Source organism: Oreochromis niloticus, linkage group LG20 (assembly GCF_001858045.2).
Source record: "Oreochromis niloticus isolate F11D_XX linkage group LG20, O_niloticus_UMD_NMBU, whole genome shotgun sequence".
Lineage (NCBI taxonomy): Eukaryota > Metazoa > Chordata > Actinopteri > Cichliformes > Cichlidae > Oreochromis > Oreochromis niloticus.
Genome location: NC_031984.2, coordinates 13,490,305 through 13,517,142, shown reverse-complemented (window position 1 = coordinate 13,517,142; position 26,838 = coordinate 13,490,305). Strand labels below are relative to the sequence as shown.

At 39.7% G+C, this 26,838-nt stretch overlaps 1 protein-coding gene across 1 annotated transcript in view; it reads right to left on the bottom strand.

Moving 5' to 3' along the window:
• Positions 1-26,838, bottom strand: part of LOC100707506 (cadherin-4) — a 237,707-nt gene that overhangs the window by 35,687 nt on the left and 175,182 nt on the right. Inside the window, exons 6-7 of the mRNA XM_003438813.5 lie at positions 7,688-7,843; positions 340-484 (exon numbers count right to left, since the gene is read on the bottom strand). Coding sequence (XP_003438861.2) covers positions 340-484; positions 7,688-7,843 — 301 coding nt within the window. The remainder of the gene's footprint in view (positions 1-339; positions 485-7,687; positions 7,844-26,838) is intronic.

Sequence of the window (26,838 nt, the reverse complement as noted above, 5' to 3'; positions counted from 1 at the left end):
CATAAAATGACCCAGTGGTGCTACAGCGTGGTACATTTAATCCTCAATCTCCTCTCCAGCCTGAGCACCCTCTTTGGTTTATGACCACTGCTGCACCAGGCTAAATGAAAAGCCACTCTACGAGACCGATTCTCTGTCCGTCTGCTAAATCAAGGGGAATGGAAAATTCTCTGTTGCATCAAAGATTCACTGGTGTAGTCATACTTTTAACAACACCAATCTCTCCTGATATACTCGCTGTTCTTTTTCTGTTCGCCCATAAATTTCTTGACTTTTAAAACAAAAAAAAGCTTCTATTGTAATTGTATCAGTTGTTTTTATCCATCTATCATTAATTACCTGGTTTCGAGCCTTCATCCACAGAGCCATTGTAGACCTGGTTTTTGAACTCGGGTCTGTTGTCATTCATATCGATGACAAAGATGTACAGATCGATAGGGTTCTCAACCTGGTTGCCGTTCATGTCCACAGCATGGGCTCGCAGCTAGGAAGGAAACAGAAAAAATATATTCTGATTATAGATAATGAAACAATGCAGAAAAATATGCTACTCATGGTCATACACACATAATATGCCTCAGTCTTCTCACATTGTACACATCTATTTAGAATGCAAATTTTGCCACCTCGACCTCCAGCATCTCTGTGTCGCTGCTGCCCTGTTTCACTGCCTGCTGTTTCAACCCACTTGTAGAACAGGGGCATATTGAATTTTCATGCTCATCTTTAAAATATAGTATATTTTCAGGGAGTGATGAACTCAGACTGTGCTCCTGCATGAACTGTTATTATGGGAGGATAAACAAATGATAAATCATTTATAATCAGGCTTTGATGAGTGCTTCTTTTACTAATAAGGAGAAAAATAATGGGTGAAACATTTGCTTTTTCGAAAGAAAACAATAATAAATATATAATAAAATGAACCAGTGTAATAAAAGTCAAATTTGTGCCTTCTGCATCCCCTCATTAATGAGCTTCAAGGTAACTATTTGGACTTCTTTGAGAGCTAAGGGCATGTGTGTATGTATAAAGCAGTAACATACATTCACATGGTTTCTCCTATATTTTAAGATGTAATATCAGACAGTCTGAGTTTAGCCCAATCAAAAAGAAACTGGGAAAGATATTAATATATTAACTGTCTGTTTTTTATATCTTCATCACAACGGTTAGCACAGTGTTGCCTGTTCAGTTAGGCAAATGAGCTACAGGTGCAGATGTAAGGTACAGTAGAGTAGGTTAAGTCTGTGGTAGATAGCAGGCCTATACAAATGCCAGTCTATTGTCCATTTAATGAATAACGATACAAAACAAATTAATGTCCCACATTCTTTAAAAATGTATAAAACTGCCCTGGAGGTTCAAGCCTGGTCTCTGTCTAGAGGATAAACCACAACATTACAACAGCAACACCTTAGAGAGCACAACCTCAGCGATAAGTCGTATCACTAGAGGTACAATAACACATTTATTTTCTGAGAATGTATCTAATCTAAGATTTGCCAGTACTTTCTAAATTAAATTTATCTACACCAAGATTTCCTTTCTACTGGAGATGGACCATCATATTTCAAAACCACCGTGTTTACAGATTCAGTTTGATTTACTCACTAACGTCTGTCTAAGCAGTGCCCTATGACAGCCACCAAAATCAAGATGACAGAAAATAAAAGCTGACAAAAATGTTGTCACATTAATTGACTCGGCTTCATTTATGATTGCGAGTTCACAGTTTTTAGCGACATGAATGTTTACACAGAAGCTGCTCTGTTTGCTGGGTCATAAACAGTACTGCAAGGATTTGGCACTAAAAATAAAGTGGCTAGACTTTAAAAGTCATTGCACACATAGTTTTTAATTAATCAGCCAATATATATAGTTATGATATGAAAAAGAGAGTTTAACTAGACAGTCCTGTAAAAAGCTAAATGCATCTCATGATCCAGCAGGGTGTAGAACTACCTTTAGTAGCTTGAAGTAATAATTTTCCTTATTATTTTTTTCTCTCCCATCATTGTGGCCGACTCTTCTTTATCACGTTTCTTCAGTTTATCATGTATTTATACACAGCTCTCTTAAGGTCCAGACACAATATTTATCAGGAAATGTCAGGTTGAGGTCTTGTTTGGACTACTGCAACACTTTGAGTTTTTTCTTTCGTTATAGATTTGCTGGTGTGTTTGGCTTCAATGTCCTTCATTGCCATGTTGCTTGACCAATTTTTGCCAAGCTTTAGCTGCTGGATCAGTCGCCTTACTTTTGACTCTAGAGTACTTTGGTATACAGAGGAGTTCATGGTTGACTCAATAATGTCAAGGTGCCCAGTCCTGTGACTGCAAAACAAGCCCCTCCACCACAATCCCTGACAGCTGATATGAAGTGTTCGTGCTAATATGCTGTATTTCCTTTTTATCAAACACAGCATCATGTATTATAGCCAAATATCTCCACTTTGTTTTGATCTGTCCACAAGACAGTGTTCCAGAAGTTTTACCATTACAAACATAGGCTATGTTCTTTTCAGAGTGACGATACTATCTCCCGGTAAGCCTTTCAAAAGAATCCATGTTTATTCAACCTGTTTCTACTGGTATGTCATGAAGACATTGAGACATTGTGTCATGAAGATTTGTAGCCCAGCAATTTACAAAATGACCTTGATGCCACCCATTTCCCAACAGTAACTACAAGCGATGTTAAGAGAGTGGTTAAATCAAATCATAAAGGACGTGTGTGTATAAGAAGCAGATGGTTGTGACAGTGAATGCCGACTGCTACGGTAGAACTGCTGTTTGCTGGATATGTATTTATACTATAGGCCTAAATATAATAACTCATTTTGTTTCTATCAAAACAAAATAAAAATTGCAAGATTTTTTTCGATTAACATTATGATATTACATCATTGGTTCATACTGCACCATTTGTCTCACACCAAAGAAATCACAAAGTCCAGCAGTGGAGATTCTCGATAAAGAAACTCTTGGGCCACGCTATCTGTTAAAGGACTCCCTGGGTTGTGTTTTGCCACAAAATGAATCTAGGACTGGTACTGTACCTCACTAATATTATTCTATTATCCCTAATATTACATCTAAAATGTCTTTCTGTCAGGTACAAACAAAGCAAGAAACAACATAAATAAAAACATCAACTATCTGAAAGCAAGTGTTTTTCAGTGGACCTCTAGAGCCAAACTGAAAAACACTCAGGCTGATAAAATCAGTGTTTTTGAATTATAGTATAGAAAACCATAAAAAACATACAGAACCACATTAAATAAAAGTCAAAACAAAAATTCTGGATATTTTTCTTTCAGACAAATTGCCTTTATGCTTATGTTATTTCTCCAAACTCGTTATCTCTTTTACACTTACACACCAAAGTTTTTATCGTAGCAAAGAGCAAAAACAGCAAACATCTTATTTTCTTGAAAGTTGGCTCCACTGTAAAAGCAAGGAGTCAGTTTCAGATTCACCATTTTGGATCCCTGATCAACATTCTGTCTGGTTTTGTTTGAAAGAGTCCTGAAATCTCTTCACATCTCTAACTCCACAAACACGGTCAGCCCATCTCAAATTCAACTCAGCTTTGCTCAGATCAATGGAATCACCAACTAGGATTTCTCACAAACTTTGTACATGAAGTTATTACTAAAATCAATACATGCTGTTAAACGTGTCCTTACTTCTTTCACTTTTTGAGCAAAAAACCCCCCAAACAACCAGCAGTTTGAAAGAAAATGAAAAAAGAGGAAACATCTGCATTATCAGGGAAATGTCGAGTTTAAATAAATGCCTGAATTATTTTTTTTCCACTGCTTACAAGAAGGTCAAACAAGCAGACTGAAGTGGTATTTAGAAATGAACTTTTCCCTAAAGCTGTTTTCATTCAGTTCACTTAACTTGGGAATGTTTATATCCCTGAGCATGACTTATTCAGCGATATTCCTGTCAGGTGGAAGTACCGGGGATGTTTACTTTATATCATATGAAGTAAAGAAAAAAAAAAAGAAAAATCTGATCTTATCTACATCCTGCTCCTAACAACACCGGCTTGTAAATATTTATTCTGGTCAAATGTCAGCGATCAATTTCAGGCGAAGGTCTCTCTACATTATCGTTGGGATATTCATCGGAACCGAAGATAAGCTAAACTGGAAAAGACTGAGAGAAAAGGTAAAACATGGAGAGAACAGACAAAGATTCTAAATTTTAACAGGAGCTATCTTTTTTCAACATGTAGAATGAATCAAGGGAATGGTATCCTTCTCTTATGAAAGTTACCTGATAGGAAAAAGCTACCTGGTCACTGTAGGAGCAAGAGTGTCAGATATATGAAATAGCCTTCAGGCTCGCTGTGGCAGGAAATAGAATAAGTAGCATTCTCCATCGACGTCTTCTCCTCAGAGAGGTGAAGATCCTCTTCACTGCTGCTCATTCTGTCCTCTCCACCGTCTGCTTCCACTCTGCACCTCCACCAAAATTGCATCTTCAGGTCTCCTTGAGGTTAATTTGACTTTACTTTTTCCCCTGCATTGTCTGATCTGTCCTGCACCCAATATCCGTGTGCTGCCATCGCATATCACATCTCACTGTGCTGTAACGGGCTACGAGCCAGGCCCCTTATCTATACCCACCCTCATCCCTCCATCCCACATGAACCCACACCCTAATTCAATAACAGCAGGAGTCAGAGATTACCGCCATGTTTAAAGAAGGCAAAATGTAATTCTGGGTCCACATTAAAGTTATTATCTTGAAAGGCGAGGGGAGAAAACAGACCGTACCAGACAGCGCTATGCATTTGGCAGGAGGCAGCGTCCTGATAGAGATAACAACAGACCAAGAAGCTTCAAGGTTTTTTTCCTCATAAGAATGCATCTTGTTGCATGGCTGGTTTTGAATTTCAGAGTGCTCATTCTTTTGAAATAAAAAAGAGCTAGACCATAACTTTGTTCTGTCCTTGCATGAAATATGAAGTAAACAAAACCGAGACCACAAAGTCAAGTACTAACTTTAGGTATGTTGCAGTTTTCTGGTTAACAATGCTCAATAAACAAAACTTTCCTTGGCTTTATTGTTCAGGGGCTGAGAGCGTTTGAGTTTCATACAATGTTGTTTAATTGCATACGTGTTGCTCTAACAGCGAGGGCCCTTTAAAGTGAACTGCAACACCTTTCTTAACTTGTTAAACATACATCTTTACTTTGTCTCATCTGGTTTCCAACCACATTTTGTATTCCCCTCCAAGTAACACTTTTCTTCAAAAACAAACAAGCAGTTCACTTAGGCAGCCTGTAGCAAGCGCCTTCCTTTCTTAACAAATTACTTCATTGATTGGAGCTTCTCTGGGGTATAAATCTGCTCACCTACCACTGAAAGGTTAGATTTGCCAGCTTACCATCACTGTAACTCAGGCTAGGTGCCATTAAAAAAAGGCACACAGATGGTGGCAGGTACAGAGAGAGAGAGAAAACCAATGATAGAAACCTAAATTGATGAACCTAGTGCTGTCGCTCACTGCATCACGGTTTCCCTTCACAGCAGCAGAAAGATGCGTGAAAAGATAAGCTTGAGCAGCAATACAACAAGCTGTTTCAAATTGAAATACATTTTTTCTGATTGTTCGGTATTTTCGATGCCTAGAACAGCATGCACAGCACAAAGGTGACAGGAGAGGCTCAACATGATGAAAGTTTCATTCAAATGAGGTGGTGCAGATGTTGGTGTTTTGTCAAAACGCACAGCGTGCATTGGAAAAAAAGACGGTTTTACATGGTGCATCGGGCCAAAGAACATTCCTAAAATGCTGTTATGTATAAGTTAAACAAACAACGTGTTCTGTGCTCATTATTTAGCTTAGAAACAGACATTAAGTCTTTAATATATTCTAGCATTAAAGCTTCCTTCACACAACATGAGACAGCCAGAGTATGTGTCCTACTTGAATTTACCGATATCAATAGTCACTGGCTACAGAACTAATGTTAGTCTTAACAGGCTGACATTGATGCTAATAATCACTTCAATATTTAATATTCCTCTCACGATTGTAAGCTAAATATAAGACTAGGTTATTGCCAGGAGACAATACAGTTAGCATAAAGTATCTAATTCAATAGAGAAAAGTGAATAAGAACATCTTGCTACACCTTGCTAATCCTTAGTAGGACCCTCTTTTGCTTTCAGTACTGACTTAATTCTTTATGGTACAGATTCAACAAGATACAGGAAACATTCTTCTGAGATTTTGGTTCATATTGTCCTGACAGCATCACACAGTTCCTGCAGATTTATCAGCTGCACATCCATCATCTGACTCTCTTGTTCCACCACGTCCCGAAAGTGCTCTTTTGTGGAGTAAAGTTGGGCGACTTAACGAATATATCGACTATCGACGATAGGCTGAGCCTTTTGCCGATCATTTTTACAAGAGTGATTTATTTATTTGCCCATGAGTAAGTTTGCTAATAATGTTGGTTGAAGCTAAGAGAAGCAGTCAACGGAAAAAATAATAGCGCTGTTTTAACGGCACCCTCTTGCAGCTGTGAGCAAATGCACATAGCTGCAGTAGCCTATAAGAAATGCAGTCGCCTATGTTCCGAAAAAACGAAGAACATTTTATTTAAATAAAAAAAAACTCCTACAATGATGGGGAGGGAAACAAAAGAGAAACTGGCTTCTATTTCCACTATAACTGTGTTTACACGCTGTTTCCAGTGTTTATCTGTCTTACACACTCGACCAAACAACAAAATGAAACAAAAAGTAGGTTAAAAATCAAAATGTCTCTTCAAGCGAACATAAAAAAAAATCTCAAACGTAAAGTCTTTTGTGCGATTTGGCGCATCTCAATTAAATAGCTACATTGCTCTGCCCATCAAAAAGTCTGCGCCTGCACAAATATAATGCCTATCATCGGTTATTGGACTGACAATTGTTGGCTTCAAAATTTTTACATATCACCCGACCTTACTGTGGAGGCTATTTTCATACAGTGAAGTCATTGTCATGTTCAAGAAGCCAGTTTTAGATGATTTGATCTTGCTGAAAGCAGCCATCAGATGATGGATATCATGTGGTCATAAAAGTATGGACACGGTCAGCAACAGCCAGTTGGTACTTAAGGTTGATGCAAGGCAAATTCTGACCCTAACAACTGAATGTTGCAGCAGAAAACCAAGACTTATCAGATCAGGCAAAGTTTTTTAATTTTTACTGTCTGGTTGTGGTGAACTGTAGCCTCAGTTTCCTGTTCTTAGCTGACAGAAGTGGTGCGGTCTTCTATGCTTCAAAGATGCTCTTCTGCATACCTTGGTTATTATTTGAATAACTGTTGCCTTCCTATCAGCTTGAAGCAGTCTGGCCATTATCCCGTGACCTTTGGGATCAGCAAGGCATTTTGGCCCAGAGAACTGCTGACAAGAAGTTGATCAGGTATACCTAATTTAATGGGCAGTAAGTGTTACTGTCTATTCTTAAATGTTCAGGTATTTACATCTTTCTGTGAGTCTGTCATGTGCTACTGTTACCATGCCATGAGAACAGTAATTTGACTGGATGTGACTTTGATGAATTACCAAAGTCTCTTATTCTTCACATCACCCATTAATGTTGCATGTAAAGAAAAGGTGCAAACTGGATATCCATCAATCACAATTTTGTGTGGAGAAGACACTCACGTGATAGGACGAGCGATGTTCTCGATCAAGAGGTTTGGTGACAAACATCTTTCCAAGCACAGGGTCGATACTGAATACTTCATTCGGTGGTTGATCTGCTCCCACTCCAGTGATGCTATAGCGGATTGAGATGTCCTGGTCCTGGTCGGAACGAATCTGCATCCCAACAAAGGAAAAGGAATGCTCAGTCAATCACAGTTACACACTACATTTTATTAAACCCTGCAGCTTTTTTTTCCCTGATTGATTTTATGGCTTTATTTCTCTCTTGCATCCAGGAAGCTACACTCAAAAAAACATAGTTTCCATTGGCAACCTACTTCTATTTGTACAGTACTGAGTGTGAGGTGTTTATTATTCAAGGATTTATGATATACAGTTCTTTAAAAAACCATCTATTGTATATTATTCACTGGAAACATGCAAGGACACACAATCAGAGAAAAAAGAAATTGACACTGAGTCGACATTTCATCACCCGTGGGGACATTATATTACCTCACATTAATTTCTCGTGTCTGAGACTTGGGATGATGGCAGATCTCCAATTCAATCTAAGAAGCAGTCATTGGCTATATAACAGTCAAAGCAGGAAACATTTAAGCCCTTTGTGTTACTGCATCGACACCACAGAGGAGGCTCACTTCAATTTCAACTGGATGTTGGCAGGCATTTTTCCTATCATTGTATTAAAGATGTAGCTAAATATAGTGGATTGAATTGTAAGTAAAGTAATAATGTTTCCATGGCGTTAAGGAGCAAAGTCACAGTAACATATGCAGTATCTGTGTTAATGTGGTCTTTGACATTAAGGCAATGGTTCACATACAGACAGAGGGTTAGTCCTGTTAGCTAAAAAGAGCTGCCTGTAATATTTACAGTTATTTTTATAATATGAAAGTAAAATTTTCCACAACATATTAGGTACCCTTGAATGATACTTATTTTAAAGACAGAATAGAAATCAGCTGATTCTGAGGTGTCAGACTCTGCAGTCTCTGATATATCATGGTACGACCCTGCCTGAAGGTTTAACCTTGCTTCTCTCCCCTTAACCACTACATTCTTAAACCTAATGTTTATCAAGCTGTGGAATATAATTTCCTCACATCATGAGTGCTATAACTATATACACACACATATCAAAGCTTGGCATTTCTACAGTAACCTCTAGGTACTCAAGGATTCCATTAGTGCTGCCACAGGGAGTGCTGTGCATTCTGTTTGGAAGAATTGAGATTCTTCAAAAGAAAAAGAAATCTGAATTTCCTATTACGTAGGAAAGTGAAAGTATGACTCTGTAATTGATGGGTAATTAGGTAACAGGAAACATAACAATAAACACATTTTGCAGAGGCAAAAATAGGCCAGAGGAAAATAAGGTGCACACTCGATGAAATGCATCTAATAACTGTGGGGCATGGGAAGTAGCCCCGCATTTTGGTTTAGCTTTCCTTGCCAGATAGGCAACTAATAGGTGCATTAAGTGCACTGCTAGGTCTGTGATTTGGACTGAAGAGCTGTGTAATTGGGACTCATTTGGAGGAGTTCTTCAATTCATGGTCCAAATAAAGTCCAAAACTCCAAGCAACCCATTTCTGTCCATTAACTACATGGCAACCCAAAAAAATCAGCTGGTGTATCAAAATTAATCAATCATACACTTACTATGGAATGCAGGCAAACACACACACATACACACACAGGCACACATGCATACGCGCAGGAATGGTCGACCCCTTTTCTTCTAATCATTGACTATTTCAGTGAAGAGCCTGAGTGCACCAGAAGAGGAAGACTGTCCAAAGTTGTCTCCATCTTTCACCACTCAAGGAACCAATTTAGCTACACTTTTGACACATCAGGAATTCTGCCCTGCTGAGAAAATAGCTGGAGCAACTAACAAGGACAAGGGAAGGACACAAAGTATTAGGCAGATGTCATCCTGACTCTTACGACAGGTAGAATAAAAACCTGTCATCATTATTGAAGCTGCTATTAGAACTTTTTCCGTTCCCTTCCTCTTTATCCGCATTAACATTATTCTCGGCTTTCTGGTTGAAGAATCCGGTCGAGGTGTGTCTTTCTAATCAAACAAATGTGATCAGTTATAGACAGCTTCCCTCTAATGCGAGAAGCACTGTCATAACAGCCTACTAATTCTATTTGTGCATGCATGTACGTGTGTGTGCTTTCTTTAGGGAATAGGAGGAGGAGAACGTCAGAATGCTTTGCACATATCTCAGTGAATTACTGCTGACAGCTATGATAATTAACGAGCTGCAGGCATTGACTGCTATTACTTCAAAGAAACTCTAGCCGTTAAACACCCACAAACTAACAAATATCCAGCTAGCAGCTTAGTTGAACTCTCAATGTACTGTCATTACCCTCTGGTACAGCCAAAGCAAAAAGACACTGCAGCACGCAGACTGCTATACCTCTCCTGTCGCATTAGAAAATACAAGCAATTATTACACATCTGACTGCCAAAGTGCTTCCCCTCTCAATTCACCCCCTTTTCTCCTCCCCTCTCCTTGTCTCTCTTTTTCTCTGCCTTCCCTTCTCCTTTTTAAGTCACTCTTTCTCATCTCCACTTCTCTTTCCTCTCATCTCTCCCCTCTGCTATACTCTCTCATCACTCTCTCTCTTTGCTTCAGGTCTCTGTGGGGACAGAAGCCATGCATGAAAAATGAAATTACTTCAATCCGTTGGCCTTGGCAGTGGTGTATAAATCCTCACCAGTTAGGAAGTGATAGCTCTCCATAATTCCATTTGGGTTTTCCACGCCCCCCTGATTTCCCACCCGTTTCCAAGTCGTCCTGCTTGGGGTGGAGACAGGGATTCAGCTGCATGTTTCCACAGTCATTCCAACCAATTAGCTTTCCCGCCCACAACGTTCACGTAGACACGTTTAAGACTGTTGAGGGATGACGCCAGAGTCCTTATCCTCATCTGTTTCTACCAAATATTTGTGCATGGTTGAATGGGCATACATTTGAGGATTCAAGCATGAACAATTGTGTTTTCTCCACTGCTCAAACATTTTGTTTATGCCAGCTAATGATCTCAAGAAAGGTTTAGACTTGAAAATTCTTTTGCTTCCGATTTTTGGACTCCTGGCTTAGTATAGGCCTTTTGAGGGTTACCATGCAGGCTAGGTTGATTGGTCTGCATATAATAAAGGCAATGAGCTTGTGTTACCCTATTTGACAAACATTCATGCCTTCCTAATAAATGAGACCCAAGTTAAAAGAAAATGTGATTTTTCTTACAACACTGGGGCTAGCTGAAACGTCTTCAGGGATACCAGAGATTCCTCCAAGGATGTTATCATTCCCCTATTTCTATCCCAGAATATTGTGATAGGCGAGATGTCATCTCACTCGCAAACAGCTCTCACTGTCATTCTGCCATTTTACATCAGAAGAGGAGGGAATGTGTTGAAAAAGCACGACATGAAATGACCACAAAGAGCTTCTCATAACTGTATAAATTCTTTCTACTTTACTTAATGAAAAGAGGAGAAAGTCTTTTTCTCATCTTGCTACACTTACTATCTTGTACCTCATACAGAAACGCTCACGCATAAACATACAAACTCACACACTATTCAATATTAAATATTGAATGGATTTCGGTTTTGGAGTGTCAATAATAATCCAAAACTATTCTTCAGTTCGTTCTTTGTCTTTTTTGTTCTTTTCCTTGGTTCTTTCCTCTGTTGTCTTGGCAGTTTGTGTTAAATGCCTATGTAAGTTTGTCTGCAAGAGAGAGACTGGTCGAGAAATTCTCAGCAAAGCGATATTGGCGAGAGAAAGAGGGAGCGACGGGGAGAGAACAAGAGAGAGAGTCATGACTGTATCATCCGGCATCAGAAACCAGACACTGTCTAAATGACCTATTTGTCGACGGATCAAAGCAATTCCCTTCATTACTGACAACATGTCTGGTTCTTAAGGAGATCTTATCAGTGAGCTTAGCTCCCTTCTGCCAGGCAAAACTGAATCAAATGAGAAATTATCATGCCACCGAGTCTTCGGGGAAAACAGAGAAGATGAAGAGAAGAGAATGATTAACACAAAAGTGCCATTCTACCACCACAGGGTGCAGATGAATGAATTCTAGCTTAAAAATTAACTATCACATTTAAAAAGTATCCAACTAGTACTACTTATGACTGTATGTCACTGCACAAAAACGTAAGACTATTATGGATGGTGACGTAGAGTATATCCTAAAGAATATTTGTATCCAACCACAAAAAATAAAAAATTATATGATCTATACTATGCAAGACATAGAGATAACTATACATAATGGAGATACTGTTGAATATGGTTTACACAATTAATTAACACTTAGTCCTACAGTGTTAAAAAGACATTAATTAGGTAACAAAACTGCTAAAAAATAAAGATTAAACCTCAACTATCATCTACACAACCGAAAATCTGACATGTAGAAGTAGAATATTTCTACAGAATATTTATATCCTGTTCACAACTTGTACACTCAGTACAGCCTGTACATACTTATAGTTATAGCATATTCATAACATACCTTCATACCGTGTACATTCTAACATACCCATAATAGACCCATATTTTGTACCCTCATACCTATAACAGACTCGTTTCTGTAATATATCTATATAGCCATATTATTGCTAATATATATTTTGTAATATATCTATATTACGGCTAAAGCACTTTCTGGATGGATGCAAACTGCATGTCGTTGCCTTGTACTTGTGACATGTGCAATGACAATAAAGTTGAATTCTATTCTATTCTAGAAAAGCAAAAAGTTTAAAAAAACTAGGTGAGTGAAAAGAACAGAATAAAAGTTCTATATTGTAATGCATTATGATTGTATTTAGTGCTCCTTATAACCTCAAATGTTTGAAGTGGCTTATTACATTAATTCCTGTAGTACCCTCACATTTAAATGACCTCTTAACTTTACATAAATTTTATCGAGCTTCCACTTTGAAAACATTAGGGATCAAGTTAAAAATGTACATAATCTGTCACCGCTTGTTTCTGAGCACAAAGTAATAGAAAGTGGAGTAATGGAGTCACTTGCAGGCAGAAAAAAACAAATAAATTCAATATCAGTTTAACTCACAGAACTTTAGTTGGGGCAAGCAAGGCAAACAGTGCTTGTCCGGTGAAATATAAAAACCGATATGAATAAAAATGTACCAAAGTGAAACCTCAACATCTGTGCTCATCTCATGGTGCTTGTTTGCACCCATCCTGTAAATTACTGCCATCTTGTGGCAGTGGCAGCAGTTGGTTATTGTCTTTGGAAATTAGCTTGAATACAAACGATCAAAAATGACAGATTCTGTCTATGACCCATTAACAAAGGCTATATCTTGGTAAGCCGAGTAAACAGTTTTCATGTTTTTCATGTTTGAGTATTTAGAATATTTTTGATGCATGACTCATAACCTCATCTTACAGGAAACTGAAACTGCTATGTCATTTTTTTCACTCCACTGATAAAAAAGTACGTTTCTGGCTGACAAGTTTTTGTTTGAGCTGTCGGTGTTTTATCTACCATCTTTACTCATTTTAATATAGAGAAATTAGGCTTGTCTTTTTTATGTTAAGAGACTGCTCTTTATTTCCCACTGGAATATTCCATACATTACACTCCCATCTAACCACTGTCTTAATATAAAGTTAAAACAAATCTACCAGTTGTGCTGAAGCCAACAGGAAACCAGATTTCACCATCATCTATCAAAGAAAATATTTAGCTATAAACATCTAAGTGGAAGTGGAACTATTGCTGTTTTACTGTTAAGTTGACCATTATTATATTTCATGCTGTTTAATACTTTACACTATTCTACAAACTCTAAAACCATACCACAGCGCTAAGCATAGTTTGAATTACAGTAGCAAGTCTCGGTTACTCTGGTTTGAAGGAGTTTTTAGTTCAAACTCAGGTAGCAGACAACTTCACTGCTTTGCGCAGTACCAGTGTTCAAGAGCATTGAGGCTTTTCACCAGCCCACGCAACTCTCACCATGGCAGATTAGGAGCAAAGTGACATAAGTAAACAAAGGAGAGAAACATGCAGAGGCTTAGGGCTCCAAATAAAATTTACCGTGTACACAGACCCTGATGATGCAGTACACTTTCAGTTTGCAGTCTTTCTGCCAAAATAAAAAAAAGTTGAAGTCGCTTGGAAAATATGACTAGCAGAAAGGAAGATTAAAGATTTAAACCAGGTACTTTTTACACAAACAGAAAATTATGAGACAATAGACATTTTATTCACGGTGTTGTTCAATGTAATATTTTCTTCTCTGTGCTGGCCTCCCGCTTCCTTAGCCATTGGTGCCTCATTCCTGAGTCTTTTGGATTTGGACTTTGGTCCTCAAAGACATTCAGCCTCCTCTAGCGTCTCTCTGCTCCTTGTATGCATTCTATCCTTGTCCCTCTGTTTGTTTACTTTCTCCTTTATGTGTGAGTGGTGTTTGATTTTTGCTGCTTGTGTGTTTGTGTAGTCTGTCTTCTTTCCAGGTCTCCAGGGAGGAGAGGAGGTCATGTGGCTCAGGCCCCATCTGTTTGATATAGGGGTGCATTCCAATACCCCACTCAGTTTTGCAATGATTTCCAAATAGGCAAAATACCTGGAGGCTTCAGGACCAGCTAATCCCATATTTAATTTTTCATGGTGTCCTTTGTTATTCCCTCTGACACATGGGAACATATCCTACACACGTGTGATAAATCAGTGATGTTGTAGTTAACAGATGTTGTTGTTAACAAATACAGTGGTTAAAGTCAACAAAAAATACAAAAACCATGAGACAGGAGACTGACAAGTCCTGTGTTTCAATATTTATCCACCGTCCAGCATTTTAAAATAACATACTGCAGACTTTTTGATAACTTGCTCTTTCTGAATTATGAAGTATGATGGTCTAGCTTCAAGCCTGCTATATTCTATTCTGTGATCTGTCAAATAATTTAACCTATCGCAGTGCAAGAAGTTTACCTGTATGTAAAGTCTGTGCATTTAATTGTGAATCATGAAGAACTGTAAAATCTTATTACAACTATATTTAAATAAATATCTAATATACTACCAACAATGATTTATTATTAGCTGAAGATTACAAGTAGTGGAGGAATTTTTCCAACCATCCCTTAAGTAAAAGGAGAAATAAAACATGCTCCATCTTCTCTGTATCACACATGTTGACCAAGGAGGGTTAGCAACAGGAAACTTATCTGTCATGATGCTAAACCACTGAAGCCTGTTTACTTACTAATGCTAGCTGTGTTTCTACAAAAAGCATGGTTAGAAACTGATTTTAGAGCAGTGAAAGCACAGTCAGCAGCAACTTACCTCCCACCCTGCTCTCCCATCAGTTTACTGTCAAAGACTAGCAGTTTAGCAGCTAGTGAGACTGAAATAAGCACAGCTTTCAGTGACAATATTGGTCTGCGGCCACAAGATACTAGTAACATAAAGGATGGCCGCACATATTAATTAACAGTCGAGGAGCTTTATGACAGCTGTCTGACATGAAAGGGGCGACATCGATTTACTTCGGTACATTTTAACTTGTTGAACAAACCCAAAGAAAGTCATGGGTACATATGTGATTTTTAATATTGTGTTATAATATTAGATTAAAGATTTAAAATACAGGCAGGAATTACCATAATGTGCAGGTTAACATGTATGGAGAATTGTAATTACCACTTGCTTTGCTATAACTTCTTTAAGCTTTGTGAATTATCACAGAAATTACAAAGATCCTTCTGTATGCTTGAAGGTTGTTTTCGTTTAGTTTGAGTAATGACCTCTGCTACGTTTTCTCTATCTATACTTATAGCATTCAGTAAAACAATAACCACTGCAACATAACTTGGATTTCATCTGTATTGGAAGCAGCAGCAGCAGTTTGTTAATTGGGAACAGCCTTAGTTTCATAATACCTTCTTCAGCTCTATTTACTGAAGCACACAGCATACATTGGTAGTTATATCAGATGTGGTTGACAGTGGTTTTAACATAGAAAGAAATAGTCTAGTGTCACTTTTCATGCCTGAGGATGGGGGCATACATAAAAAACATTATCCACAGTAAAAATTGTCAATAAAAACAGTGTCAGGCGAACACTGAAATCCTTTTGCGTTCGGTGGAATGAAATATTCGACTTCAAACACATTAAAAGGAAGGTGTTGCTTTGATATGAATTGTCTCGCAGCTTTAAGAACGATATCATTCTGCGAGCTTCAAAAAGCAAATATGCTGGCATTATGAAAGTCTCAAAAAATATTCGATATTTTTAGAGGAATGAAAAGTCACCTTTACAGTAAAGTTTTAGAAAACAAGTAAACAAAAAGTATACCTTGAGTGAGTTATTCAGCGGTACTAGCAATGCAAGTATTTAGGGTCTATAATCTCTTACACGCTCACCAGCCACTTTGTTAGGTACATCTGTTTGACTGCTCATTAACATAAAGGAATGGGCTGGTCTGAGTACATGGTGTCCTTAACTACTGGGACTTTCCCCAAACAACCATCTCTTGGGTTTACAGAGAATGGTCTGCAAAACAGAAAATGTCTAGTAAGCAGTAGTTCTCTGGAAGAAAATGCCTCATTGGTGCCAGAGGTCACAAGAGAATGACCGTACTGCTTCAAGCTGATAGGAAGGCTGCAGTGATTCAATTAACCTTTTTGTAACCAAAGTATGCAGAAGAGCATCTTTGACAGCACAACACCTTGAAGCTCGAAGCAGATGGGCTACAGCAGCAGAAGACCTGATGCCACTCCTGTCAGTTAAGAACAGGAAACTGCAGTTTTTACGAGTTCACCAAATTTTGACTACAGAAGATTGGAAAAACATGAGTCTCGATTTCTGCTGCAACATTTGGCTTATCAGGTCAGAATTCACCGTAAACAACAAGCAAACATGAAGCCATTCTGACTTGCGTTAGCAGCTCAGGCTGGTGATGGTTTGATGGTGTGGGGGTATTATTTCATGGCACAAATTGGGCCCCTAAATACCAAATGAGTGTCATTTAAATGCCACAGCGTAATTCAGGCAGTTGTGAAGACAAAGAGGGGTCCAACTGGGTACTAGCAAAGTGCTCCTAATAAAGTACCCAGTAAGTGTAAATGATTTTAAAATTGTATATAAAATAAATACACTAAATAAACATAAAAAATAAATAACAAAAACAATGAACTCGTAAAAAGCAGCACTGAATTTGAGTCATGAAATACATCAAAATGAAATAATGCCACTTTGATATGCTATGTAAAAGGAAATCATCCAAAGCACCCTGTAGTCATACACAAGCATAAAGAAACACACAAACACACACAGGCCTGTCACGAGCGTGTCAGTTAGGTGCTCTGTAGTCCACTGGTATTTCAACGGATGACGCTGGTTCAGTGAGCAGCAGGACAGTAGAAACAGTCTGTCACTAGCAGACAGCAAAGTCACAGCAAACCCCTAAAGAGCTGAAAGGCGGGCTTTTCACAGCTCTAAAGCCCAACAAACAGGGATTGCTACTCCAAACACAAATGGCAATAGGAACAAAGAGAGAGATACACTCCTTCAACAGGACAGTAAAGCCTAACAGGCACACAAGAAATGTAGGGATTGGTCAACAGGTCACAAATAGACTGGTTAACACTGAAGAGAAAGAGCCTCTACAAGAGAAAGGTTTTTAGGTGGCATTGCATTTCACATACACACGCCATCTGTCAAATGCACTCTGGTGCACGCTCTGAGATAAAAAGGCACCTTGTGTGTTTTGCTGCGAGTCAGGAAAGTGTCTGCATTAAGAGCTTTCCTGTGGCCTTTTTAAAACACAGACTTCTGCTCAGACTTTGATGTTGAGCATTGTATCTCTTCAAAAGGCAGGACAGGAGTGATGTTGGGTATCTCGGTCTGAATTTGGGATTTTCGAAAATGCACTTACACCTTTAAACATAAAACACAAGCTTAATATCATTTTGTATTCATTAGTTGGCGAGGACTGAATGCAGCCTGCATGAAAAGATGTACCTGTTCCTGTTTAAAATATGTCTTTGACTTGCTGAGTTTGTTAAATCTGGTAGCACTTGATTGTGGTTTAGCTACATTATATGTAAGTCTTTTTACCTATGAGCTTCTTCTACTTCTATTGTTGGATGGCCATGAACATTTTTTGTGGCCTTTTTCAGCTTTACTTGATAGACACAGTGAAAAAAGGACAGGAAAGCGGGGGCAGACGCGCCAAAGATCTGTGGGTCGGACTCGAACCCGGGCTGGCCAGTCTCAGCCGTATGGCATGTGGCGGCCCACTCAACACACTGAGCTAAACCGGCACCCCAGGATGCCCATGGACATTTAACCACACTTTTTTTGTACTATGATGTGATTTTATCATGACCTGTAACCGAAGACAGCAGTTTATTTTTAAAAATGGGTCACACAAAACAGTTGCTTTTAAACTTTCCTAACACAGCTATAAACCATATAAAGCCAGATTTATGGAAGGCACAGAGAGGACAGAAGACCAAAAAGATGCAATCACAGATTTACCCAGCGCAGTTGTCTATTTCAGTGTGTGAGAGAATGAAATGGAGAGATAGTATGCTCTGGGTGCTTTTGTGTTATTTGAATGATAGCTAGAAGTGACGCAGGTGAGATTATTAAAAGACCTTCCTCCACATTAGTGAAAATAACATGGAGTAATAGAAGTTAAGCAGTGAATGACTTTTCCAATTATTGCAGTGTGAAAAGAGTCTGGTCTTTAATAGTGAAGGCTTATGGCAAATTAGAGGTGCTATTCTCCCTAGAGGTAACAATGGAATGACTCGCCCTCCTCACTCTCCTCTTCCAGGCTGGGAGAATGAAAATAAGGCAGCCATTGTAGTGGCAGACAAAGAGTGGCCGCACCCCTTAGCTTTGGCTTAGAGGGGTGAGAGTGTGAGGGCTGCTATCTCACTGTAACCCCTCTCCCTCTCCTTCTCTCTATCTCTGGCCCTCTCTTTCATTAGAAGATTGATTAAATTGTAAAATTGGGAGTGTGATGGATGCATGAATGACTTCTCTACTCGCTCCCCTAGGCTTTGACAAGGACAATATCAAGGACCCCCTGTAACTCCCTTTTCCTGCCTTGTCCCTTTATCCCCAGGAAACCCAATCTGGGTAATTAGAGTAAAGAGTGTCGGAGGCTTGTACGATAGAGAGAGGCTCAGAAAGAGAGAGAGAGAGAGAGAGAGAGAGAGGATAACAGTGGCACAAAATCTGCTGCCGCTGCACTTTTCCCAGTCATTACTGCCCCCCTCCCAACCTCCATCCATACGCATGCACATACAGTTTTTGCACTGTCCACCATACACAGACCGCTTTCTCACATCCCTTCTCCTTCCTTCTTCCTCTCACTTTCTAAATCCATCAGGCAGCAGTGAAGAGGGAGAAATGCAGACTAGAGGGAAAATGGAGGAAAGAAAGAGTGAGGAGAGTGAGAAAAAGGGAGAGAAAATAAAAGTGGCTGTGAACTCACTGCATCAGCAGAACTCGGTAGCAGAACATGAGCCCTTTTGGCTAGAAACCTGGAAACAGTAAGTGCAGAGAAGTTGCCAGAACTTGTATGATTGGACAACCGTCTGGTAAAATATATACATGCTGTGAGAAAGCGGACAGAATTTTCCCCGACGACCAGACATGCGACCTTTGTGGGAACATGTGCCGCGAGAATAAAATTTGTCTTGAATTTTCTCAAAGAAACACCCAGTTACATCACTGCACGGACGCATTTCTAGTGGACTTTTGCTGAAGGGCTGTTTGGAAGAAAACGCTTACAGTACATTCCTTCCAGCCGATGGGGAGAAACCCTTTGGAGATATCATAAGGTAAACAGGTAAACAGCTGTGAGTAAAAAGGCAAAAGAGGAAAGGTGTTCAGGTAGAGGCGGGAGCAGTATGCACTTTTGATGTTGACTGGAAGCCTGACAAAATGTGCTGCTCCCTGCCAAGTCTGCCCCTGCCAAGCACAGGCAGAAACTGAAGAGGGGCTGGACCTTGCAATGGTGCTGCTGGGCGTTTTGAAAAGTTGCGCATTTACACATACATGCATGCAAAGACAAAGACACATACACGATGGCTCTGCAGCCTCTGTGTGTCAGAATGTTTCCCAGGATGTTCTGGCTCCCACTAAGTAAGCGAGGGATTCTGCCTGGCAAACTCCTCCTCAGCAAGAGTCCAGCTGTCATCTTGACAAATGAACCTTGGAAGAGTGAAGAGGTGTGTGTGTGTGTGTGTGTGTATGTTTGTACAGCCATGTGTGTCTGCGGATCCGTGCTTGTGGGTTTTTGCTGGTGCATGAGCACAGCACGTGTACCATAAGGATGACTTACAGATGGCTGGTGTACAAAAGGATTTAGTTTTTTTGACAAGCAGCAGCCCTGTCAGTCCTTGATTGATAAAAATCAGAAAACGGTTTAGAGCCACGGAGGCCACTTTCTCCGAACCTCTTTCTTTTCCCGGAAGTTATCAGGAAAGCGTTTCTGAAAATTTGGAAATGCACCAGCAAGCTCAGCTGCTATACGCCGTGATGCAAGGCGCTGTGCAAAGCGCTATGCATCAATGACATCGCGGTTTTACGAACAATGTGAGGCATTAAATCTTTTATAGAGCCAAAGGAGTAAATGTTCTCTTCTCTTGGAAATCAAAAACAAATAAAAATGTATAAGGATCATCAGGGTGTACTGCCCAGTAATACTTACAAGTGAAACACAATGATAAACCTGGAAACTTTCACCTGGTCTGGTGCTAAACTGTTTATCATAGGAGTTATTTCATCTTGAGAGGTTGTGGGGGATTTTACTGCACTGCGAGCAATTTTATTACAAGCATGCACAGCCACGTATTCTTGCTTGTACCAGGTCTTTGTGTGTGTCTGTTTGTGATCTTGTCTGTGTGCACAGTTGCCTCTGTACAAAAACAAGATCATCCCATGACAGTATCTATTATGCTCCCATGAAAAGGTTCTGACTGAAACCTTTTATTGTAAGTGACAAAGTAAATGGGATCAGATTATTCTTGTGCAGGCCTCAATTTTGATTTCCCTCACATTTTACTTTCAGGGGGGGGGGAAAAAGAGTTAAATATGAGGAAATGGAAAAATACGAGCACATTAAATAAGATAAGAATATTACATCACATGACTTGCATCCCAAAAGCGTTTTCAGTTCAATTCAGTAACATGCCCAAGGACGTTTTCTCCTCACTATTACTCCTTTCTTCATTCCCTGTAAAAGCTGCTGCCTTATGATGAATCTGATTTTATTTCGTAATGTCTGTCTCTCGGGAAAACATGCAGACATAACTGAGCTGAGGTGGGGGGAAAGCATCACCTGACGGGACAACTGCCATGTCTGCATCTGCATGTCTTTTGTCTTCATCTGTCTGCCGGCTTGACCCACTTGTCTGAATGCGTGATTCTCTCTGTAACTTCCTTTCTGCTCTACTGCCAGCCTGTCTGTCAACCTGTCCTTTCCATTCGACCGACCTTGCCTCATAAGACCAACAATCGCAACCACCCTTTGTCCCCAACACTTCATTACTGGTCCCCACCGCCTCGTGTCCCCTTCTGAATATCTTTCTTCCAATTTTACTCCTCATTATTTTTTCATGTCTTTAGAGAAATACAGAATCTTGGCTCTCCTTCATCCTACTGATCCACAGGGTCGCCGAGGCCAACCTCCAGGGGACCAGACAGAGGCTGTTTGTTAAGCTGTTATTTATCTCCTTCATAAAGTCCTCCTCATCTCCTATTAAAGAGCCTAGAACTGTTGCCCTTGACTCACACATAACTCTTGTGTCTTTTGGTGAGATGATTTACTGTTTAATTTAACACCAACTGAACCCAGGAGGGAGCCTGCCTGGTGCTGCCTGATGTCATATCAGAGAGGAATACATTGGGGTTGTGAATATGTGTGTGTGTTTTTGTGTCTGCTGTTTGTGCGTGTGCAAGAGTGAGTGGGTGGCTGAGGTGGAGGTTTTGCGTTGTTGTTTGTTTTGTTTTTTTTTCACAGCTAAGCCTTAGTCGTAGCTGCTCTGGGCCTCGTTGTGTGCAACAAGGCCACGGCTGGAAAATTTTCTCTTGAAAAATAAACCCCGCTGAGTATGCCTGATGAACATGTTTACCAGGACTTCACGCCACTAATTTAAAAATAATGAGATATTAAACAGTGAAAATTACATTTCAGTCTCACTTTACTAAGCAGAGGATGAAACAAAGGCCAAATGCTGTTGACAAATACACAAATGTAGTAACAATTAGTTTTCCAGTCAATACCAGAACACTGTAGAAGATTCAATTTCCTAGTGCTGATAAATATAATTACATTGATTGCACTAATTTCACTAGAGGAAAGGAAATGAAGTTCACAAGGTACATGCCAAAACAAGACTACTGTACAAAGAGTGGGAGTCTCTGAGGAATGTTGGGAATTATTCATGAGAAACCGGAATCATAACTAAGCATACTGAAATGGTTCTGTTAAAGAATCTTTAAAGCTTTTCTCTTCATAGTTCACGTTTGCCCTCCACTACCTCCTTGCATAAGATATTAATGTGACTGTAGGTGCTCACCCCTTTTTAAATAGCATTGAGATCTCATGCTATTCAGAAGATCGTCAAATTGCTTTTATGGTCAAATGTTTCATTAATGATTTGACCTGTCAAAAAAGACAGGAGTGAGGGTGTTCTTCCATCGCAAAGACTCCATTAGCAGGAGAAACAATGTAAAGCACTTTCAACTTTCTTTGGTGTTTTACTTGTGCCATCATAACTCGATATCCAGCTTCGTCCCAGCTGTCATATGAGCTCATTTAAAAAATAATAAAAGGATGAATTATATCTGAATGCTTCCAATTTACCTTTGCATGACCGAAGGCTGATGTAGCTGTGCACGAGCAGATGAGTTCATATTTGCGATGATCATTTTTTTATTAAGTAAATAAGATAAAGTGTTTACCAAGACATGCACACACAGCACTTTGGGTGTTTGTCCGGTGAGTAATGAACCTTATTTTAATGTGTAATCAAATTGGCCAATTAGCATTGAACGCAAATAGAAAGGAGGAGGCTGAAAGGAATATGATGTACAGTATTTATGGCAAAGTAGTGGATGAACTATAATGGAAACGATGGCACAACAAGAAAGGTTACGAGATGAAAGGCTTTTCAATCTATCCCGGGGAGATGTAAAAGCTTGTTCTGGCAATCAGGGAGAATAGTTTGAGATATTTTATTTAAAAAATAAAAATCCAAAAATAAAAGTCAGAGGATCAGCAAAATCAATAAGCTTGTCTGAGGGCCATGAATGACTGCATAAAATTTGATGATAATCCATCCAGTAGTAATGGTATATTCAAGTCTGGACCAAAGTGGTGGATCGATCAATCACTAAAGTGGCAGACAGGCCAACCAGCTGAGTGCCATTTCCATCCTTGGAGCAATTCTCTAAAGAGCAAAGCGAAAAGAAGAGCATGAGAAAATATCAAACTGTATTTCTAGCAAAATGATCTTCAATGTCACCAAACACTGGATGTTTGTGCTGGAAGAAAATTCACAGCTGGGGTTTGGAAAGGAAATATCTCGTGTGAATTCTCGGGGAGGTGAAATCAAACAAAAAAGATGAGAGTTTAAAACAGGCCAAGATGTGTTACAGCGTAAAGACAAATGAGCACAAATGAAATGCTGACATGACTGTTCGTGCTCTCCACCCTGGACTGAGGCTGCTGCCTTTTCTTTCCACTTAATACTCTGTAGGAGGCCCACCCTTATCTGAAAAACATTTATTGTTTCTTTCTTTTCTTCCCCAGCTGATAGAATGTGTGTGTGTGTGTGTGTGTGTGTGTGTGTGTGTGTGTGTGTGTGTGTGTGTGTGTGTCTGCTAAAGGCTTTAGCAGACTTTACACTGTAGATGCATCAAAACAATGGAATAATAAAAGACAAAACACGGCACGCAAACATAAAATGCTTCAGTACATATACAGCTGTGCACATACTCTTCATGTGTTTGATGGAATTATTGTAGCCACAAATTTGAATGTTTTTGCAGCCTGAATTCATTTAGCCTCTGCATTTCAACTTTTATAAATCATTCCATATGGGGACCAATGTGGTTTCCTAGTGGCCAAGCTCTGGATTGGGCTGTGATCCTTAAATACTCGCATCCCTGTGTTTCACCATCCTGCGGTTTTTTTTCTGGTGGACTAGGTTGAAAAAAACAAGATGGAGTCCTGTTTTTCTGGCTTTGCTTTCCCTTCTCTTTGTTCAGGGATAAAGCCGAAATGCGACCAAACAAAACCCCAAACAATGAGCATATACAAAGGCAAGAGCGCAGCACATGCGCTTTACTGATCCTTTGTTTGCTTTCTGTGTAGGACAAGTAATTCTTCTCTGTGCCTGTGTATGCATCCGTATGTTTGTTTGTGATTGAATGTGTGTGTGTTTGTGAGCATATGTCTCGGCAGGAGGGAGGGAGCGAAGATGAAGGGGGAAGACTGGAGCGGTGCAGTGCTGGTGTTGGCCGGGTGGTGGGGTGGCAAGTGCCAGAAGGCTTCATTAGACTCAAGGGAAGAGGCCGTGAACAGCAGTTCTCCAGGAAATCTGTTAGACCTAAACACAGACATGCCTCTGATCCGGGTCTAGCCCTGCAGTCCCTCTTTCTGTTTCCCTTCTCTCTCACTCATATCCACCCATCTATTCGCCAGTGCAATTAGCTCCAGCTCACTTATACAGTAAGGAACAGTCCCTACTTTTTGTCCCTCATTTTCTTTAAGATCCTTTCTTTTTTCTGTCTGTTTTTCTGGTGTTGTTGTTGTTGTTGCTGTGTCTGTTAGTGAAGCGGAGCAGTCATTAATCACTGGTAAATGTACGCAGAGAAAGCAGACACCTCGGGGGTGGGGTGCGATGGGGAGTTCTCTCATTCTGCTCGAAAAACGCTTCTCAACACGCTCCATAGAGAGAGATGTAGAAAATGGAGCACAGGTGCTGCAGCGAGTGCAATAAACATAACCAGATGCACTGCAACACACAGACAATCTCATACAAATGTCAGTATTTTGTCAGCGTTTAACTTACAGGGTCTAAATCTACTAGCAGGAAATAAATACCTACAATAAATACTGAAACAAATGACAAATCAACTATGATGTCCAATAAAAGGCTTTCTGATCATATCGATGACTGAAGACAAGTGTCCATCTGTTTGGCTTATTGTTCTCCTCGCTGCTCTTTCTCACCATGGTATTCCTGTCAATATAATGTCTGTGGTTACTAAGGGATGCAACCGCACTTTATCGGAATATCTGGCTTCTTTGTCTGAAGGAGAGCCAGCAGACAGAAAAATTTTCTTCCAAAGAAATATTATCCAATAAAAACAACAGTTTAGCTGAAATTGCACTCTTTTCACATCCCTGAGTCCAGCTCGCAAAATAAATGTCTTCTCTCTCGAAACAATATCTCCACTAAACAAAACACTAGAATATTACCCAGAGCTGTGGAGGTTAGAAAAGGATTGAAAAAGTGAGAGACGCTGAAAGGGGGAGAGAAGAGTGAGGACAAGGATAACTACAGGCTGTCTTGGGGTGTGACCACATCTGCCCCTGACGCCCATGATGTTGACGTTCTGATGCACGATTTAAATGGTTGTTTTAAAGTGCTTTATAAATAAAGGTGATGATGATGATGATGACGATTACTTGATTACATTCTCATCACAGGCTTTTATTTCCTGACTCCATCTTTTGATCATATTTTGAAAGATGCTTTTTATTATCAGGCTGAGAGTTTAAAGACCTAAAAAGGCAGCATTGAAGAAAAATGAGAGAAGTCCAGCCAAAGGTGACAGAATCTGCGTGCCACACCTCCATGGCGTGCTAATTCACACAAGCTGTCATTTCTCATTTTAGTCCACACAAATCCAGAACATGTCAGGGGAAAAAAAGCTAAACAAAAGTTCACTATTCTTTATTTGTTTCTACTATGTTAAAGCTCAAGTGTGGAAGTTTTCTATGCAAATCGACTGCCTTTACATTCATGCCTTTGCAATCTGAGTTCACACAATGCTGATTAAGCCTATCAGCGACAAGTAAAAAATCTCTATTTCCCAGGAGCAGAGTTTTAAATCTGCTGCCTGTGGTGACATACCCACCCTGGCACCTCAACCGTGATGCGCTTTATGTCAGACAGGAATGATTGATTTGCTGGAGCTGAAGAGAGGAACAACTGTAGTGATAAAGGCAGTAAGGATAGCAACTTACAGTACAACAAAAGCTATGGTGAAAAAGTCTACAAAGTATCTGATAAAAAAGAGAGGGATAACAATCTTTTTAAAAAGGCCCACGTGAAAATGTTTTAAGGCTAGTCAAGAATGCATCAACAATATTTGTGTGATCACTGTCACTATCTGGACTGGCATTTATAAAGGAGTTTAAAATCTTAGTGACCAATGTCCATCAGACTGCAAGCCACATCTTGACATACATTCAGACAACGCTTTCTTCTATGCACTTTAAGCAATATCTAACTCACATCCACCGACAATTTTGAAGCGCCAATCAAGCACAGTGGTGCGGCGGTTACCACCGTTGTCTCAGCGCAAGAAAGTCCTGGCTTTAAAACCACCAGCTGGTTCTCTCACTGCCTGTGTGTAGGTTCTCTCTGGGGACTCTGACTCCCCCTCACAGTCAAAATGCATGCATGTTAGGTTAATTGGTAATTCTTGGCCCTGGGTGTAAGTGCCAATGGTTGTCTGTCTCTATGTGTTCAGGGTGCACCCTACTCTTTGCCCTATGGCAGCTGTGATAGGCTTCAGCCTGTTTGTGACCCTGAATTGGATAAGTGGAAAAAAATGAATGTCTTTTGACGAAAGAAGTCCAACAAGGCAGAACCACACAGAAAGGGCCAAGCTGACCAAGAGGGTCCAACCTAGGTGACAGCACCTGTCACTGCATCCCTGCAGAGACTTCAGGTTTAAGATACTGGATAAAAAAATATTTCCATTGTGGTACTAAAACCTTGCCTGTCAGGCAACCATCAACTCTGACAAAACCAGTGTTTATACTCTTTGCTATTTTCAAACGGCAGCAGTACAACAAAAA